The 19,687-nt window shown below is 40.7% G+C and overlaps 2 protein-coding genes across 6 annotated transcripts in view; one reads left to right on the top strand and one right to left on the bottom strand.

The window, feature by feature from the left end:
* itga7 (integrin, alpha 7) overlaps positions 1-19,687 on the top strand; it is a 107,273-nt gene that overhangs the window by 68,326 nt on the left and 19,260 nt on the right. For 3 of the 5 annotated variants that reach the window (XR_009804250.1, XM_061887174.1, XM_061887193.1), the window contains exons 10-23: positions 43-138; positions 207-268; positions 352-521; positions 1,994-2,143; positions 2,439-2,554; positions 2,642-2,828; positions 2,894-2,968; positions 4,407-4,486; positions 5,922-5,999; positions 6,095-6,197; positions 6,273-6,488; positions 10,255-10,374; positions 18,301-18,414; positions 18,507-18,605. Coding sequence is in view for 4 of the 5 variants with exons in the window: in XM_061887174.1 (XP_061743158.1) it covers positions 43-138; positions 207-268; positions 352-521; positions 1,994-2,143; positions 2,439-2,554; positions 2,642-2,828; positions 2,894-2,968; positions 4,407-4,486; positions 5,922-5,999; positions 6,095-6,197; positions 6,273-6,488; positions 10,255-10,374; positions 18,301-18,414; positions 18,507-18,605 (1,666 nt within the window). In the remaining variant the exon portion in view is untranslated. The remainder of the gene's footprint in view (positions 1-42; positions 139-206; positions 269-351; positions 522-1,993; positions 2,144-2,438; positions 2,555-2,641; positions 2,829-2,893; positions 2,969-4,406; positions 4,487-5,921; positions 6,000-6,094; positions 6,198-6,272; positions 6,489-10,254; positions 10,375-18,300; positions 18,415-18,506; positions 18,606-19,687) is intronic. The other 2 variants (XM_061887183.1, XM_061887200.1) reach the window with 1 other exon arrangement.
* Positions 14,605-17,239, bottom strand: LOC133542933 (uncharacterized). Its single transcript, XM_061887210.1, has 3 exons — positions 17,073-17,239; positions 16,779-16,978; positions 14,605-16,562 (listed from the first exon to the last, which is right to left on the bottom strand). The coding sequence occupies exon 3, from the start codon at positions 16,424-16,426 to the stop codon at positions 15,524-15,526; it is 903 nt and encodes a 300-aa protein (XP_061743194.1). The 5' UTR covers positions 16,427-16,562; positions 16,779-16,978; positions 17,073-17,239; the 3' UTR covers positions 14,605-15,523.

Genomic DNA, 19,687 nt, shown 5'->3' with positions numbered 1-19,687 from the left:
TATACCCGAGCCTTGTTGATCATTCCTTTGTGTGCCTGAAAGGTCTCGCCCGGTCATCCACGTAATCCGGGAGATATCTATCGATCCGCAGTTCATTGATATGGCTCAATACAACTGTAGAGGCAGAGACGGAGTCTGGTAAGAAGTGATCCCAAGAACACCAAGTTCTCTCCTGGTGTGGTCCTCATCCCGTCTGTGTCCTTCAGCATTGAGGTCAAGGCCTGCTTCATCTTCTCAGCCCATCCAGTCCACTACTCACCTCATTTAAGTAAGTCCGACCAATATATCAGTGTATAGACATACATAATAATAAACATCCTGACGTTTTCTATGTTCCAATCGCCCCTCAAGCACTGGTGGTGCGCTTTGAAGCTGACACAGACCGCAGGAAGTTGGGCCTGCCGCACCGCGTCAACTTCCTGGGCGGCAGTTCCCTGGAGCCCGAGTACACTCAGACCGAGGAAGTGGAGCTCCATCGCCAGAAGCACCCGGCGTGCACCACTGCTGTCTTCCAGCTCCATGTCAGTAACACCCCCTTTTGCTGGAAAAAAAATCTATATATATATAAATATATATATATATATACTAGAGATGCGCGGATAGGCAATTATATCATCCGCATCCGCATCACCAAAGTCGTCAACCACCCGCCGTCCACCCGAAACAACATTTTATCAGGCCCGTACCCGCCCGCCAACCGCCCGCTGAAATACATCAGAGGTTGTCCGCCTTTACCACTCACAAAGCTATTTAAACCTGTTTCACAGAGTAATGATGACAATTGGAGTCGCTAACGTTCCTGCTACTACCCAACAGCGTTTATCCTGATTACATGAATATGGGCCTGCTGAGGAGCCATTGCCTCAGACACCTTTAACAACATGTACGAACCGATTGTTGGCCCGGCAACATGTTGTGTGCAGTTTCCGCAATTACACGTTCAAGATTGAAAGGCATACTGGGTGATACAGAGTACACTGATGTTTGTGATATAAACAACTTTAACACTTACCACTATGCGCCACGCTGTGAAGCCACACCCAACAAGTTTGACAAACACATTTCGAGAGAGCATCCTCACAGTAACACAAGATAAACACAACACAACAAATACCCATAATCCTTTGTATCTGTGACATTTCCTGAATATATTTTACACCCACACGGCCCCAACCCCGCCCACCTTACCGACGCATGAGGGGGGGGCGGGGGGGTGGTGTTGCAGCTAGCGGGGTATATAAAATAGTCAAGAATAGTCATGGATACAAAGGATTATGGGTATTTGTTGTGTAGCGTTTATGTTGTGTTACTGTGAGGATGTTCTCCCGAAATGTGTTGGTCGTTCTTAATTGGTGTGGCTTCACAGCGTGGCGCATATTAGTAAGAGTGTTAAAATTGTTTATATCACAACTATTAGTGTACTCTGCGTCACCCAGTATGCCTTGCAGTCGTGTGCGTGTCGCCGCGGAAGCCACACACAACATGATGCTGGACTGACAAGCAGATCGTACATGTTGTTGTAGGCGACAAAGCCAATGGCTTCAAAGCACGCGTTAATATTTATTATCTGAGTGACTACCGGTAGTCATTCAGCAGAATAATAGTGTCTCTTTTTGTCTTCTTCGTTCTATGACATGGGTCTTAAATGGCACTTTGAATGGCAAAGGATACCGATCACAGAACCATGCATATCAAATATTTCCGGATGGTTCAACCGCCACCCGCCCGAATCTAATTAAAATCAATTTTTTCGTCATGTCAACCGCCTGACCCGCGGTTTATCCGCGGACTCCATGGATGAGACCGCAAACCGCCCATCTTTAATATATATATATATATATATATATATATATATATATATATATATATATATATATATATATATATATATACATACATATATTTTGTTTGTTTTTGGGGTTTTTTTGCTTTCTTTTGTCAAGTTAAAAATATTTCATAATTTAATATTTGGCAATTACTCCTTCCATGACAGGAGAACATCCAAGACAAGCTGCGCCCCATCTCCTTGTCCATAACCCACACCATCAAAGCTATGCCTCCTCACCGACACGCCGGACCCAACAGGCTGGAGAAACTTCCTCCCATGCTCAATGTGTCGCCCTCCAACACGCTGCACTCGGAGGTGAAGTGAATTATATTTATACAGCGCTTTTCTCTAGTGACTCAAAGCATTTTATATAGTGAAACACAATATCTAAGTTACATTTAAACCAGTGTGGGTGGGCACTGGGAGCAGGTGGGTAAAGTGCCTTGCCCAATGACACAAAGGCAGTGACTAGAATGGCGAAAGCGGGAATTGAACCTGGAACCCTCAAATTGCTGGCATGGCCACTCTACCAACCTGCCATAAGAAAGCACAACTCACAGTACTTTAACAGCCATCTTTGGTAAACTTGAAGTCTCGTTTCTCCTCAAAGGTGAACTTCCTTCGCGAAGGATGCGGCAACGACAAAATCTGTCAGAGCAACCTGAAGCTGAGCTACCGTTTTGGAACGCGACCCCTGACCTCTGACCTTTTCACTCCCCTGCCAAGGTCAGTGTTTTTTAGAAACCGGCGGTCCAAACATAAACAGGTTAATCTTAGTAAACTTAATTGTGCAATTGTCATGTGTCGTCACAGAGACGAGGACAACGTCCAGGTGTTCTCCTTGTCCGACCAGCGCCTGGTGGTGCTGGAGATCACCGTCACAAACATGCCATCAGACCCTCTCAGCCCAGAAGAGGACGGGGACGACGCCCACGCCGCACAGCTGCTTATTTCGCTTCCGAAAACTCTGTCCTACGCCGGCTCCAGGGTGAATTCCCAGGTAAGACCACGACGTCTGATGTTGACACTTTCAAAGCGTTGCTAATTGTCTTGACTCACTTCCAGATGCGCTGTCAAGCCAACCAGAATGGTTCTGAAGTAGAATGCGACCTTGGGAACCCGGTTAAAAGAAACACGAAGGTCAGCTCACAGTGACATCGTTTTTCAAATGTGTTTGTCTTTTGATTGGTGAGAGCTTCAGTGAGTGCTTTGAAAAGTGCTTTGATTCTTAATGGTTGACTTTTTCTACGCTGTAGAACAATGGATATAAATACAAAAAAATATTTCAAATTAGAAATGAATATATATATATATATTAGTTAGGTCAGGGAAAAAAACACAGGGTCTAATTCATCCCTACAAGCCTGTTTCGAAGGTTTCCCTGCTCTTCAGGGGATTTTATATATAAAATAAAATAGCCTCTGTGTGTCTTCCTGACCTAACGTATATTCTACTCCATATATATATATATATATATATATATATATATATATATATATATATATATATATCTATATTTCTATGTTTATATATATATATATATATATATATATATATACATACACATATTTATGTGAAAACATGTATTTATATATAATGTTTATACATTCACACACATATATATGTGAAAATATATATATATATATATATTATATATATATATATATATATATATATATATATATATATATATATATATATATAATGTGTGTTCACACATATATATACATACATAGATATGTGAAAACATTGTATATATATATATATATATATATATATATATATACATACACATACTGTATTTATGTGAAAACATTTATATATATAATGTTTATACATTCACACACGTATATATAAAACATATTTACGTTATATTCAATTGTTTGACTTTTCCTCCTGGTAAATTCAACTGAAAGTTGTATATTTTCCAAAGATAAAACCCTCCACCAAACTGATGCTTTAAAAGCTTCATTTGTTACATTTGTTTTGTTTTGCTGTATAAGACAGAATGATTTGCAAGTTGAAAAAAAATATATACAAATTATATTTCAATGTAAAATGACATACAAAATAATAGGATAGGATAGATAGATTGTGGGCTCTAAACCGAGTATGTCGTTGTGTCTTATGCAGCCCTTTGAGACACTTGTGATTTAGGGCTATATAAATAAACATTGATTGATTAATTGATTGATTGATGGACTTTTATCCATCCCACAATGGGGGAACTACAATGTTGCAGTGCACAATTTTACATACAGTAACACAAGTAAAATGTAATAAAAAACAAACAAAATTTAAAAAAAATACTACATGTTTCTCACTAATATGTACAGGTATATATAGAAGACTACGACAAAAAATATCACAGTAATCACATAGGTGTGTTGCAAAGTCTTATGACTCTGGATAGCGCTCCTTCTTGCACTGTGTAGTAATTATAACAATTATACATTTAAAACAAAGTCAATATGCCTGTTTATAATATGTCCTTTTTTTATGACCAATACCAGTTAAATATACAAGGTGTCCAAAAATCAAAATATGATTCAACAACAACATTCTTTATTTTCTAAAGTTAAAATTCTCCATCAACTTGAGCACGGCCGGCATCACCATCGAAACCACAGAGTTGACCGCTGACCTCCAGCTAACTACGTAAGTCAAATATATCTGTCATATATGTATTGACAAATAAATATAGTCGTGGTCAAAAGTTTCCATACACTTTTAAATAACATAATGTCATGGCTGTCTTTCCAATCATTTCTACAACTATTTCATCTGACCACACAGAACTTTCCTCCAGAAGGTTTTATCTTTGTCCATATGATGTCAGATCAAACAAAAATTGAGCTGTTGGACAACAATAAGACCTTTTGGAGGAAAGTATTGTGGTCGGATGAAACAAAAAAGTAGCTGCTTGGCCACAACACCTAGCAATATGTTTTGGAGGAGAAAAGGTGAGGCCATTAATCCAATGAACACCATGCCTGCCGTCAAGCATGGTGGTGATAGTATTATGCTCTGGGCCCGTTTTGCTGCCAATGGAACTGGTGTTTTAAAGAGAGTATATGGGACAATGGATTACCTCCAAATTCTTCAGGACAACCTAAAATCATCAGCCCGGAGTTTGAGTCTTGGGCGCAGTTGGGTGTTCCAACAGGACAATGACCCCAAACACACGTCAGAAGTGGTAAAGGAGTGGCTAAATTAGGCTATAATTCCCAAAGTCCTGATTTAAACATGTGGACAATGCTGAAGAAACAAGTCCATGTTTGAAAACCAACCAGTTTGGTTCTTTTATGAATTTTTTATGGGTCCACTAAAAATGTGAGCAAATCTGCTGGGTCAAAAGCATATGTACAACAATGTTAATATTTGCTTACATGTCCCTTGGCAAGTTTCACTGCAATAAGGCGCTTTTTGGTAGCCATCCACAACCTTCCAGCAAACTTCTGGTTGAATTTTTGACCACTCTTGACAAAATTTTTCTGACATGGAATTGTTTCTTCAGCATTGTCCACGCGTTTAAGTCAGGAATTTGGGAATGCCATTCTAAAACCTTCATTCTAGCCTGTTTTAGCCATTCCTTTACCACTTTTGACGTGTGTTTTGGGGTCATTGTCCTGTTGGAACACCCAGCTGCGCCCCAGACCCAACCTCCGGGCTGATGATTTTAGCTTGTCCTGAAGAATTTGGAGGTAATCCTCCTTTTTCATTGTTCCATTTACTCTCCGTAAAGCACCAGTTCCATTGGCGGAAAAACAGGCTACCACCAACATACGTGACGGTAGGTGTGGTGTCCCTGGGATTAAAGGCCTCACCTTTTCTCCTCCAAACATACTGTTGGGTATCGTGGCCAAACAGCTCAATTTTTGTTTCATCTGACCACAGAACGTTCCTCCGGAAGGTCTTATCTTTGGCCATGTGATGTCAGATGAAACAATAATAAGAGTTGTAGAAATGATTGGAAACTCAAGACAGCCATGACATTATGTTCTTTACAAGTGTTTTTAAACTTTTGACCATGACTGTATTTATATATTTATTTGTATTGATATTGTTTGCTCGTCTTCTGTTTGCTCCACAGAATCAGTGAGCAGCCTGACTTGGTGCCAATCACAGCAATGGCTAAAGTGGTGATAGAGCTCCCCCTGTCTGTTATTGGGTGAGTACCAAATACTGTAGACTCGACAATGTGTGTGTCAGTGTGTGTGTGAGTGTGTGTGTTTGTGCAGCTGATGTGGTCGTGTTTTATTGCAGGCTGGCTCGCCCTCACCAACTGTTCTTCAGTGGCGCCGTTAAAGGCGAAAGCGCTATGAACAGCTTGGAGGACGTCGGCAGCCGCGTTGACTTTGAGTTTGTGGTGAGCGACGTCACTGACAGAGAAACGTGCCCCCCCCCATATTTTACAGACCAAACAACGCTGTCTTATTCACAGGTGGCCAATCCAGGGCAGGCCCTGCAAACTCTCGGCTCCGCCTTCCTCAACATCATGTGGCCTCACGAGCTGGCCAACGGGAAGTGGCTGCTGTACCCGGCTAGCTTGAACTTTGAGGGTCACTCGGCCTCTCACTGCACGCCCGCCGGGGCCGTGAACCCGCTGAGTCTGCACAGACCTTGGCTTGCAGAACCCTCGCAGCCTCTCAATCACACGGTGAGAGCGACACCTTCTTAAAAGCTTACTGAAACCCACTACTACCCACCACGCAGTCTGATAGTTTATATATCAATGATGAAATATTAACATTGCAACACATGCCAATACGGCCTTTTTAGTTTATTAAGTTGCAATTTTTAATTTCCTGCAGAGTTTCTTGTTGAAAACGTCGCGGAATGATGACGTGTACGCGTGACGTCACGGACTGTCAAGAAATATTACCGCGGCACTATTTGCGCCTAAAAGTCGTCTTTTTTCATCGCGCAATTACACAGTATTCTGGACATCTGTGTTGCTGAATCTTTTGCAATTTGTTCAATTAATAATGGAGAAGTCAAAGTAGAAAGATGGAGCTGGGAAGCTTTAGCCTTTAGCCACACAAACACACGGTGATTCCTTGTTTAAAATTCCCGGAGGTGAAGCTTTACTATAGATCAGTGGTCAAGTGAACTTATCAACCGGCAGGTTTCGGTGAGAAAATTGAGGTAAAAAGTCGCCTCTTACCGGAGATAGGCTGAGCTTGCGCCATCCCTGCTGCTGCCGTCGACTTCCCTCAGAGACTGGCGTCAAAACACCCGTGGACACACCCCTCCAACTATCAGGTACTACTTAACTCACTAAAACACCAGCAACACAATAGAAAGATAAGGGATTTCCCAGAATTATCCTAGTAAATGTGTCTAAAAACATCTGAATCCCTCCCAATGCAATTGCCTTTTTTTGTTTTTAACTTTACTTTTTATTTTCATTTTTTTTCTAGTCCTTCGCTATCAATGTCATCATCCACAAATCTGTCATCCTCGCTCAAATTAATGGAAAAATAGCTCTTTTTGTTGGAGGTTCCCATTATAAACAATGTGAGGACGTGAGGAGCCCTCACACTTGTGACGTCATCGTCTGCTACTTCCGGTACAGGCAAGGCTTTTTTCTCTGCACCAAAAGTTGCGAACTTTATCGTCGATGTTCTCTACTAAATCCTTTCTGCAAAAATATGGCAATATCGCGAAATGATCAAGTATGACACATTGAATGGACCTGCTATCCCCGTTTAAATAAGAACATCTCATTTCAGTAGGCCTTCAGTGCACCATCCACACGCTGGATGTAGCTAAGTTAAGTTAGTGTAAATTAGGATAAACTAAAGTGGGTGGTAGGGTTGTACGGTATACCTGTATTAGTATAGTACCGCGATACTAATGAATCATATTCGGTACATCATCGTCTCGTCATGTCATTGCTGGTTTTACGAACAGAGGAGCATGTTCGCCAGCGCGCACACACAAAGTACTTACAAGCCGACACAGTGTGTAGACAGAAAAGGGAAAATGGATGCATTTTGGTGTAAAAAGTAAAGATAAAGGTGAAGTTATAACACTGAAGCGCCCTCAGCTAAAGTCCAGTTGTAGTCTGCGGTGTTTTAGCTACTTCTAAATCACTAATCCTCGTCTCCATGGCAAAAAATACGGTGAGTTTCTTACAAGTATTATTATCACTGCAGGACGAGGAATAGCTAAACATGCTTCACTACACATTGTAGCTCACCGGCGTCACAATGTAAACCAGGGGTGTCAAAGGTACAGGCCCGCGAACAGGTTTTATCCGGCCCGCGGGATGAGTTTGCTAAGTACAAAATTTAACCGGAAATTTTTTAACGAAGGAAACAGCTGTTCTAAATGTGTCCACTAGATGTCACAATAGCAATTCTTTGTATCTTTGTAGATGATGCTACATATGTACAAAATAAACCACATTATATTAGTACATAAGTCATGGAAAATGATCAAACTAGATAATTAACATCCTGTAATTTGTTTTGATATCATCGTTTTTGTCTTGATAGACACCAATGAGTTGACTCAATAACAATGTCACATAATCTAATCAGAAAATATAAATAACATCAAAAAAATGCTTAAGCGCAACTTTTTAAGTGTAAAAAAAACCTAACAACATTATGATTTGTACATTTGTGCTTGTTCTATTTTCAAACAAAGAAAACAATCTGAAGATGTCTTCATTTTTAAGTTATTGTGCCGTGTTTTTGCCAGTCTGGCCCACTTGGGAGTACATTTTTTTCCATGTGGCCCCCTGAGCTAAAATGAGTTTGACACCCTTAATGTAAACAAACGCCATGGATGGATCTACACCTGACATCCACTGTAACGATACCAATTACAGGACCGTATCTAGTCAATATTATTGTGAATACATGGATATCTTTTGGCATCACAAAATCTTTTTTTTTCTTTTTTTTTTTAAAATTTATATTATGTTTGTAATCTTAGGAAATACATCCCTGGACACATGAGGACTTTGAATATGACCGATGTATGATACTGTAACGACTTGGTATCAGATTGATACCCAAATGTGTGGTATTATCCAAAACTAATGTAAAGTATCAAACAAGAGAAGAATACGTGATTATTACATTTTAACAGAAGTGTAGATAGAACATGTTAAAAGAGAAAGTAAGCAGATATTAACATTAAAAGAACATTAGATTAGTAATCCATTTTCTACCACTTGTCCTTAATAACGTAGAAAACATAATAGGTAGATAAATAAATAAATGATAAATGGGTTGTACTTGTATAGCGCTTTTCTACCTTCAAGGTACTCAAAGCGCTTTGACACTACTTCCACATTTACCAATTCACACACACATTCACACACTGATGGAGGGAGCTGCCATGCAAGGCGCCAACCAGCACTCATCAGGAGCAAGGGTGAAGTGTCTTGCTCAGGACACAACGGACGTGACGAGGTTGGTACTAGGTGGGAATTGAACCAGGGACGCTCGGGTTGCGCACGGCCACTCTCCCACTGCGCCACGCCGTCCCATGACACAATATGTTACTGCATATGTCAGCAGACTAATTAGGAGCCTTTGTTTGTTTACTTACTACTAAAGAACAAGTTGTCTTGTATGTTCACTATTTTTTTAAGGACAAATTTGCAATAATAAACATATGTTTAATGTAAACTGGGATTTTTTATTTAAAATAAAGCCAAAAATCCAATTTTTTTGTGGTCCCCTGTATTTAGAAAATTATAGAAAAGTACCAAAAAATATCAAAATACTTCGGTATTGGTATCGGGACAACACTGGTGTGAAGTAAGTTTCCAAACAAGTAACTACAATATTGCCGATACGGATTGTGATACTTTTTACTTTTTGCCTTGAGTTTTCATTTTTAACAAATATGACTGTTTGGCTAAAATGCAGTCAAAAATCGGAAATTATTGCATAAACTATTATTGATTGTCATTAAAATTATTTGACTTGTCCCTGTAGATGCCTCCCGTGTTTGACGTGAACAATACAAAATAAATGTTGATACATATGCAATATTAATACATATGCAATAATAATATAACAGTACAGTAATGCATGTAATGATGCAAACAATATAACAAATAATTATGTTTGTGACAATAAATATGAATGAGAATTGAAAAATATCAATCACATCACACTAGTATTGATCCTATACTGATACTGCCCTTGGTATAGACACTGTTAATACTTGGATCGATTCACTCAACCCAAGATTTTAATGTATAATCACCAGAAGATTTCTGGCAGCCTGATAAAAACAAAGAAAAAAATAATTGAGACAACTTGAGGTAGGTAACAAAATAAATACATTTATAACAAGGGAGTAACCATAAAAAAAAGGTTTAAAAAAAATATCACACCAAGAGAATGAAGATAAACAATTTTCTTAAAAAGTATTTAACTGTCTGTGTGTATTCTCAGCAGGCTGGACGGACTCGTCGCTCTCATCCGGACCACGAAGGTGAAGAAATGATCAAAGGCAACGTGAAGCGAACTTCTCCTGCTGTGGCGGCTTCAGAAAGACGCAAGTCTCTTAAACTGGTATGGCTAATAAATAGAACTCACAACATTGCTTGTTATTTTTTTTATTTATGTTTTTTCCCCAACCAGCAATTGCTGAGTTTAAATTCATTGTTTTTGTATTTCTTGTTTGTGTTTCGATTCAATGTAATTCCATTTAATTGCATTTAATTCAATTCAGTCTAACGTAATGAAATTGTAATTCAACTTAATATGATGTGATGTATTTTAATTGAATCCAATGTGATGTAATGTAATGTGACATATTATAATATAATTATAATGTTATGTAATTATTAACTCTAACTCAGTGGTTCTTAACCTTGTTGGAGGTACCAAACCCCACCAGTTTCATATGCGCTTTTACCGAACCCTTCTTTAGTAAAAAAAAAAAAAAATATATATATATATATACATTTTTCAAATTCAAGACAAAATTATGTATTTTTTACTGGTGCACAAAATGAAGCATGCATGAACATCACCTTGTTCAAAGAACAAAACCAACACTGTCCATTAACTCATAACAAATTACACACATTGTGACTTCTGCTCTTTTGCTGTATTCATAATACGCCGAAATTTTTATTTACACGATGAGTCAGGTGTGTCTTGACCTCCGCGGCAGAGGCTCGACCAAACCTCTGAGGCCGACTCACCAAACCCCTTGGGTTCGATCGAACCCAGGTTAAGAACCACTGCTCTAACTTAACGTAATCTAATTTAAAGTGATTCATTGTAGAGAATTGTAGTTTAATTTCTTTTAACAGAAGCCATATCTTTGTAAAACATTTGTGAACATTCACCTGAAAGATTATCAGACCCCGCTACCCTAAATGGAATAAGCGGTAGAAAAATGGATGGATGAATTCTCAGACCATGGGGAAACAACATTTTCTGCTATGATCAGACAAAGCATGAACTCTTTGGTGTAAATCCCAGACATCATGTTTGGAGGAAACCAGGCCAATGCCATCTCTATAGTGAAGTATAATGCTGGCAGCATCATGGTGTGAGGATGGTTTTCAGCGGCAAGCATTGGGAGACTATAGCCAGGATATAGGGAAAGATGAATGCAGCAATATACAGAGACATCATGGATGAACACCAACGCTTTGTATTCATTCTGATGGGGCTTTGAGAGGTGCTGCACAGATGAATGGGCAAAACTGCCCAAAAACAGGTGTTCTAAGCTTTTGGAATCGTATTCAAAAATACTTGAGGCTGGAATTGTTGCAACAGCAAGCTCATCTAAAATGGACTGATGCAAAGTAGAAAAGTGTTCTGTGGTCTGACGAATCCACATTTCAAATTGTCTTTGGAAACTGTGTGTTACGTCTGTTTGGCATCGTGGTGCCAGGTTCGATTCCCTCGAGGATGCTTCGAAATAGAACACAGCAAAGGTAAGGTTTAACTATTTATTTGAATAACAAAAGGTGCTAGAAAACAAAAATACTGGAGCTAAGAAAAGGCAAACAAAAGACGCTAGCATGAAAGCTAGGATAAACAAATAGTAAACTAAACTGGCACATAGGCACACAAAGGGGAAAACAAAACATTTAGGATGAGAGCTAAGAATAAATAAAATTGCGCAGCGTGAGAGCTCGCGAGAATACAACAGGAATTGCATGTAAGCAAAAGTGCAAAGCAGACGTACCGTTGTGTAAAAACTAGAGTCCCAGGCAGAAGAATGAAAAGAGGAAGGCTTATAAAGGGAAGGTGATTAACAGAACAGGTGTGCAGGAACCGGGAGTAACAGCTGAAACTAATAAGTAACCATGGTGATGGACTAAATGGGAAATAAACCGATCAAACGGAGAATGAGAACAAAGATGGAAAAACAAACAATAATATGTGAAGATCCGAGTCACGGATCGCAACAGTGTGGACGTTGTGTCCTCCGGCGAACAAAGAGGAAAAGAACCATGCGGATTGTTATAGGCGCAAAGTTGGAAAGGCAGCATCTGTGATGGTATGGGGGTGTATTAGTGCCCAAGGCATGGGTAACTTACACATCTGTGAAGGCACCATTAATGCTGAAAGGTACATACAAGTTTTGGAGCAACATATGTCGCCATCCATGCAACGTTATCATAGACGCCCCTGCTTATTTCAGCCAGACAATGCCTAGCAAAGTGTTACAACAGCATGGCTTCATGGTAAAAGAATTCCGTTACAAACCTGGCCTGCCTGTTAGTACAGAACTGTCTCCAATTGAAAATGTGTGGTGCAATATTAAGCCTAAAATAACACAACAGAGACTGATGAACAACTTCAGCAAGAATGGGAAATAATTCCACCTGAACAACAGTTGGAACATTACAATAAATATCTTGTTCTTGCAGTCTATTCAATTGAATATAGGTTGAAAAGGATTTCAATCAATCAATCAATCAATGTTTACTTATATAGCCCTAAATCACTAGTGTCTCAAAGGGCTGCACTAACCACCACGACATCCTCGGTAGGCCCACATAAGGGCAAGGAAAACTCACACCCAGTGGGACATCGGTGACAATAATGACCCAGTGGGACGTCGGTGACAATGATGACTATGAGAACCTTAGAGAGGAGGAAAGCAATGGATGTCAAGCGGGTCTAACATGATACTGTGAAAGTTCAATCCACAATGGATCCAACACAGTCGCGAGAGTCCAGTCCAAAGCGGATCCAACACAGCAGCGAGAGTCCCGTTCACAGCGGAGCCAGCAGGAAACCATCCCAAGCGGAGGCGGATCAGCATCGCAGAGATGTCCCCAGCCGATACACAGGCAAGCAGTACATGGCCACCGGATCGGACCGGACCCCCTCCACAAGGGAGAGTGGGACATAGAAGAAAAAGAAAAGAAACGGCAGATCAACTGGTCTAAAAAGGGAGTCTATTTAAAAGCTAGAGTATACAAATGAGTTTTAAGGTGAGACTTAAATGCTTCTACTGAGGTGGCATCTCGAACTGTTACCGGGAGGGCATTCCAGAGTACTGGAGCCCGAACGGAAAACGCTCTATAGCCCACAGACTTTTTTTGGGCTTTGGGAATCACTAACAAGCCGGAGTCCTTTGAACGCAGATTTCTTGCCGGGACATATGGTGCAATACAATCGGCAAGATAGGATGGAGCTAGACCGTGTAGTATTTTATACGTAAGTAGTAAAACCTTAAAGTCACATCTTAAGTGCGCAGGAAGCCAGTGCAGGTGAGCCAGTATAGGCGTAATGTGATCAAACTTTCTTGTTCTTGTCAAAAGTCTAGCAGCCGCATTTTGTACCAACTGTAATCTTTTAATGCTAGACATGGGGAGACCCGAAAATAATACGTTACAGTAGTCGAGGCGAGACGTAACAAACGCATGGATAATGATCTCAGCGTCTTTAGTGGACAGAATGGAGCGAATTTTAGCGATATTACGGAGATGAAAGAAGGCCGTTTTAGTAACGCTTTTAATGTGTGCCTCAAAGGAGAGAGTTGGGTCGAAGATAATACCCAGATTCTTTACCGTGTCGCCTTGTTTAATTGTTTGGTTGTCAAATGTTAGAGTTGTATTATTAAATAGAGTTCGGTGTCTAGCAGGACCGATAATCAGCATTTCCGTTTTTTTGGCGTTGAGTTGCAAAAAATTAGCGGGCATCCATTGTTTAATTTCATTAAGACACGCCTCCAGCTGACTACAATCCGGCGTGTTGGTCAGCTTTAGGGGCATGTAGAGTTGGGTGTCATCAGCATAACAGTGAAAGCTAATACCGTATTTGCGTATGATGTCACCTAGCGGCAGCATGTAGATGCTGAAGAGTGCAGGGCCAAGGACCGAACCCTGGGGAACTCCACACGTTACCTTAACGTAGTCCGAGGTCACATTGTTATGGGAGACACACTGCATCCTATCAGTAAGATAAGAGTTAAACCAAGACAGGGCTAAGTCTGACATACCAATTCGTGTTTTGATACGTTCTAATAAAATATTATGATCGACGGTATCGAAAGCAGCGCTAAGATCGAGGAGCAGCAACATAGATGACGCATCAGAATCCATCGTTAGCAATAGATCATTAGTCATTTTTGCGAGGGCTGTCTCCGTGGAGTGATTTGCCCTGAAACCGGATTGAAAGGTTTCACATAGATTGTTAGACGCTAAGTGTTCATTTAACTGCTCCGCAACAATTTTTTCGAGGATTTTTGAAATAAAGGGAAGGTGAGACACCGGTCGGTAGTTTACCATGAGGTCAGGATCGAGGTTAGGTCTTTTAAGAAGAGGATGAATAACCGCTTTTTTGAATGCTAGGGGAACAGTGCCCGAGGAGAGTGATAAGTTTATAATATTTAGCACTGATGGACCTAATAATACAAAGAGCTCCTTGATCAGTTTCCCAGGAAGAGGGTCAAGTAAACATGTTGTCTTTTTTATTCCATTTACACGTTGTAACAATTCCTCTAATGTTATTTCCTCAAAACGAGAGAAACTATTTTGGAGGGCAGTATCCGCCGTATATACCATCGTATCAGTGTTAATAGAACCCCGTTGTAGCTGGGACGCATTGTCTTTAATCTCCTTTCTAATGACTTCAATTTTCTTACTAAAGAATTGCATAAAGTCATCAGCTGAGTGGGTTGAGCTACTGGAAGGGGTCCCTTGTTGGGTTAGCGATGCTACCGTACTAAACAAAAATTTAGGATCGTTTTTATTACGGTGGATGAGATTTGAGTAATATTTAGCTTTAGCTAAGGTAAGCATGCGTTTATAAGTTATTAAACCATCACTCCATGCTTGATGGTGCACCTCAAGTTTAGTCGTGCGCCATTTGCGTTCCAGCTTTCTACATAATAATTTCTGAGCTCTAGTTTCTTCTGTAAACCACGGGGTGCGCTTTTTTAGAGCCTTTTTTAACTTTAGCGGTGCTATGTTATCAATGGTTTCGCACAGGGCGTCGTTAAAGTTGTTAGTGAGGTTATCAATAGAGCCCACATACTTTGGGAATGGTGCCATTACCGAGGGCAGTAGGTCAGCAAGAGTTGTGGCTGTATTAATGTTGCGGCTGCTATAGCAGTTATTATTATTATTAGTTTGACGAACATGCGTCTGAACCTCGAATTTTATAAGGTAATGATCGGACAATACTTTAGTATACGGGAGTATCGTAACTTTGGAAACGGTGATACCCCTGACAAGCACTAGGTCTATCCGTTGCGATGCGTGGGTTCATTTATTATTTGTGTGAGACCACAGCTATCAATTACAGTCTGGAGCGCTACGCACGGTGGGTCCGATGGGGTATTCATATGGATATTAAAGTCCACCATTATGATTATATTATCGGCGTGTGTCACTAGATCAGCAACGAACTCTGAGAATTCATTGATAAAGTCCGAATAGGGCCCTGGGGGGCGGTAGATAACAGCCAGGTGTAGAGGCAGCGGTGTGACAGACCTCATAGTAAGCACCTCAAACGATTTATATTTATTATTTATGTTAGGACTAAGGTTAGAGTTTTCGTTGTATATTAGTGCGACCCCCCCACCCCTTTTAAGCGGACGGGCAATATGCGCATGTGTAAAGTTAGGAGGACATGCCTCATTTAGCGCAAAAAAGTCGTTTGGTTTAAGCCAGGTTTCGCTGAGACCGATGACGTTAAGATTGTTGTCTCTGATAATATCATTAACTAACAACGTTTTGGGAGACAATGATCTTATGTTTAAAAAACCTATATTATAAGTAGTGGGCTGTTTTAGGGATTTTTTGATCAAATTATCCGTAGTAGCAATATTAATAATGTTGTGTTTATTACGCCCAGTGCATTTAGTATAGTTACGACCATATCTAGGAATTGATACGACAGGAATTTTCCGATTGTTTGATTGTTGTTTTGATAAACTGCACGCATCATGGTTAGCCACCTCAGTAACGGGGATTTTCCGATTGTTTGTTTGTTGCTTTGATAAACTGCACGCATCATAGTTAGTCACCTCAGTAAAACACATGTCCAACATTGAAACACTCAAAGCAGAAAAAACGTGTTCTAATTTAACTGACTCCTTACCCAGACCAGTAGTCTCGCATCTTTCATTTAAATCCGTCTTCATGATGGAGGGAAGTGGTGTTCTGTGGGGATTAGCCTTCTGCTTTGTTTTTAGCCCCGCTCGACATCCGCGTTTCCGATCACACCGCTGGCGTCTGCTCCGTAGACGGCCCCCGCAATGATTTGCAAATCATTGTATTCTGTTTGTAGTTTGTAGTTACGAATTACAAGGTGCCAACTTCACTGGTTTTGGGTTTTTGTAAATCTTGTTGTGTACAGGCAAAGGGAAGGAGGCAACACCAGGACTGAACTGCTGTTTTAGAAGGTTTATTAAAACCTTGGATGAATGTGTGGGGTGTAGATGCTACTAGAGAATGAATGTGGACGATGTGTGGAAATAACAATGTGGAATTTACCAGAGGGTGTTGTCTTTGCGTGTTGGATGTATCTTTCGTCGAATCCAAGGAGGAAGGCAAAGAGGCAGTCAACAGTGAGGCAAGCGGTCGGGGGCTGGGGAGAGGCAACGATGTCCGGTTCCAAGCAGTGGTCAAGGATCGGGGAGGGCAAGCAAAGATCCAGGAGGAGGTCGTGAGGCAGGACACGATCACAGAAAACACTGTGGGAAACACAAAAGACATCAAGTCGGGACAAATGAAGAGCACAAGAAGGCGAGCAAAGAACAAGGGAGTGGTGTCAGACGTGTTGCTTACTCAAGGGAGATTGGCTACGTTCTGGCGAAGGTCTCTTGGCTTCACTGGTCTTTTGTGTCGCTCCCTCTCGTCAAGTCCAGGTGTTTTGATTCCTGATTGTGTGCAGGCTCGTTTCTGCGTGGGCGTGTTGCGCTCAGCACAAGTGGGGACGTGTCTGAGCATGCTGTCAATGGAGGAACGCCTTGGCGTGCTGTCAGAGGAGGCGTCCGTATATCCAGCCGCAGAGGAAGCGCGGGTTTGACTCCACGCCATGACAAATCTGGCCAATAGTACTTTTAAAAGTTGGTATTGTTGCTTGTTTACTGTTGATATCAGATTTAAAATTATTAGTGTCAGGAATTGGAATAAGGAGTGGACCCAGATGCAGGGATGAGGTTCTAATAAAGCTTTTATTTTGAAACAACTTTTAAACCTCCAGAGCCAGAGTATAACATACTTAATGATTAACAAAATCTGCGGAATTAATTCCTAAAAAAGATAAACCAAAAATCACTCCAAAGAATAGGAGGAAAAAACTAACAAAAGGACGTACTACAATTAAAGTCGTATCTACTATAAAAAATAACACAAAGCGCTCCAACAGGAGGAAGAACAAAAAAAAAACTATAAATAAATACTCGATAAAGATAAACAAAAATCATTTAGAAAAATTATTTTTGTATTTAGAAAAATACAAAAACTCACCAAATAGGTTGGACGAAGGCTAGAATAACAAAGGTTCCTCAAAGGAGGAAAAAGTAAAATTCAAAATTACAGCAAGAGATTTCCTGTTCCAAGGAAGTAAACGTGGGAAGAAGCAAGGCATGGATACAAATATGGACATGGATGCTAGAGTGACACGAAAGCTCGAGACGATCTGGCACAGGACAAGGGGAGGCATGAGCTTACATGATTACATGATGGTAATGGGAAACAGGTGGAAACAATCAAGGGTCAGGGATGACGTCAGACTGGTGACACAAGAGGAAGGGCCCGTGATCTGAAACAAGAGGAGTTGATTTTCAAAATAAAATATGCAAATCACAAGACAGAAAAAACCAAGACAAGAATTCCTTCACCGCGGTGTGACAATTAGAAGAAATGTCTCAATAGAATTATCTTGTCTTTTTGGTGTGGTAAAATTGAGTATTATAACAATGTGTCTGAAAACCTAAACAAATATTGAAATAATTAGATCTGACATAAAATATGGAAATGACTCAAACTAATGATCGTTTCCTTCTGGCAGGATTGTCTCCTGGGTTCGGCGCGCTGCGTTCTCTTCCAATGTCCTCTTCACAGCTTCTCCGGCCAGGCGGTGCTTAAGATCCACGGCCGGCTGTGGAACAGCACCTTCATCGAGGTACGGTGTTGGACTTATATAAACTGATATTTTGCAGAATTAAAAAGAGAGTCTTATGATGATGCCAATCATGAGGGGTTTTCACGTCTCAGGAGTTCCCGTCAGTCAGCGCCCTGGAGCTGCTGGTCAGAGCGGAAATCACGGTGAAGTCCACCATCAAACATCTGGTGCTCAAGGATGCTGCTGCTCAGGTACGTCACACCTTGAGAAAACAATTTAAAAAAGAGGAACTGCACTTTTTTGGGGGAAATTTTGCCTATTGTTCACAATCATTATGAGAGACAAGAAGACAACTGTTTGTTGGTTTTCATTGCATTCTAATTTTTAATATTTACATTGTTGTAGGTGGGAGGAATCCATTCTGCCTCTAAATCACTTTAAAAATGCATTAAAAAAACACCAACAATACTTCATTTTAGGGTTGTATAGTATACCGGTATTAGTATAGTCCCGCGATACTAATGAATCATATTTGATACTATACCACCTCTAAAAAGTACCAGTCTTCAACCCACACCGTGCGCCCGTCGTCGCCACGTTAGATAGATTAGATAGTACTTTATTTATTCCGTCAGGAGAGTTCCTTCAGGAAAATTTAAATTTTCAGCACAATCCCATTCAAGTTTAGACAAACATTACAGGGAGACAGAACAGGATCGCTGACGGGTCAGCCGGCTTCCAGCGCCCCTTACAAAAAAGATGAGATACAGGTAAACAAAGAGGGGGGGGGGGGGATGGGAGAAAAAATAGAAGATTAAAAAAAAAATAATTAAAAAAATCGGTCTCAGCCTGGGCCCTGGAGAGGAGGTGCAGACTGAGGCCAAGGAAAAAAAAACAAAAAAAAAAAAAACAACTCATAGCCATGGTACACATCCCTCTTCCATGTGTGTAAGAGGGAAACATCAAACATCAAAGAACACAGAGGACATTAAAGACATTAAAGCAGCAGATACAACCAGACACTTCTACATACAGCTATGAATAAAAAGTAAAAAAAACATATCCACTGTGGTGGCCTCTGCGGTGTTCCACGCCATCGTCCGCAGGTGTGAAGGGAGCATGGCCAGAGACAGGAGCAGACCCAACAAAGCAACCAAGACAGCCGACTCCACTTTCGGCCAGTGTCCAGTCCGCATGGATGAGCGAGGATACGTCCAAGGTGACTGAGGTGTCCGACACCTGCTCACTCAGCCAAGACACCACGAAGTGGTGGCTTGGCTCGTTTTACCAGCAGAGGAGCATGTTCGGCAGCGCACACACACTGAGTACTTAC

Source organism: Nerophis ophidion, linkage group LG02 (assembly GCF_033978795.1).
Source record: "Nerophis ophidion isolate RoL-2023_Sa linkage group LG02, RoL_Noph_v1.0, whole genome shotgun sequence".
In the NCBI taxonomy this organism is placed as follows: domain Eukaryota; kingdom Metazoa; phylum Chordata; class Actinopteri; order Syngnathiformes; family Syngnathidae; genus Nerophis; species Nerophis ophidion.
Note: the sequence above shows the minus strand (reverse complement) of the source record. Positions and strands in the feature narration are given on the sequence as shown.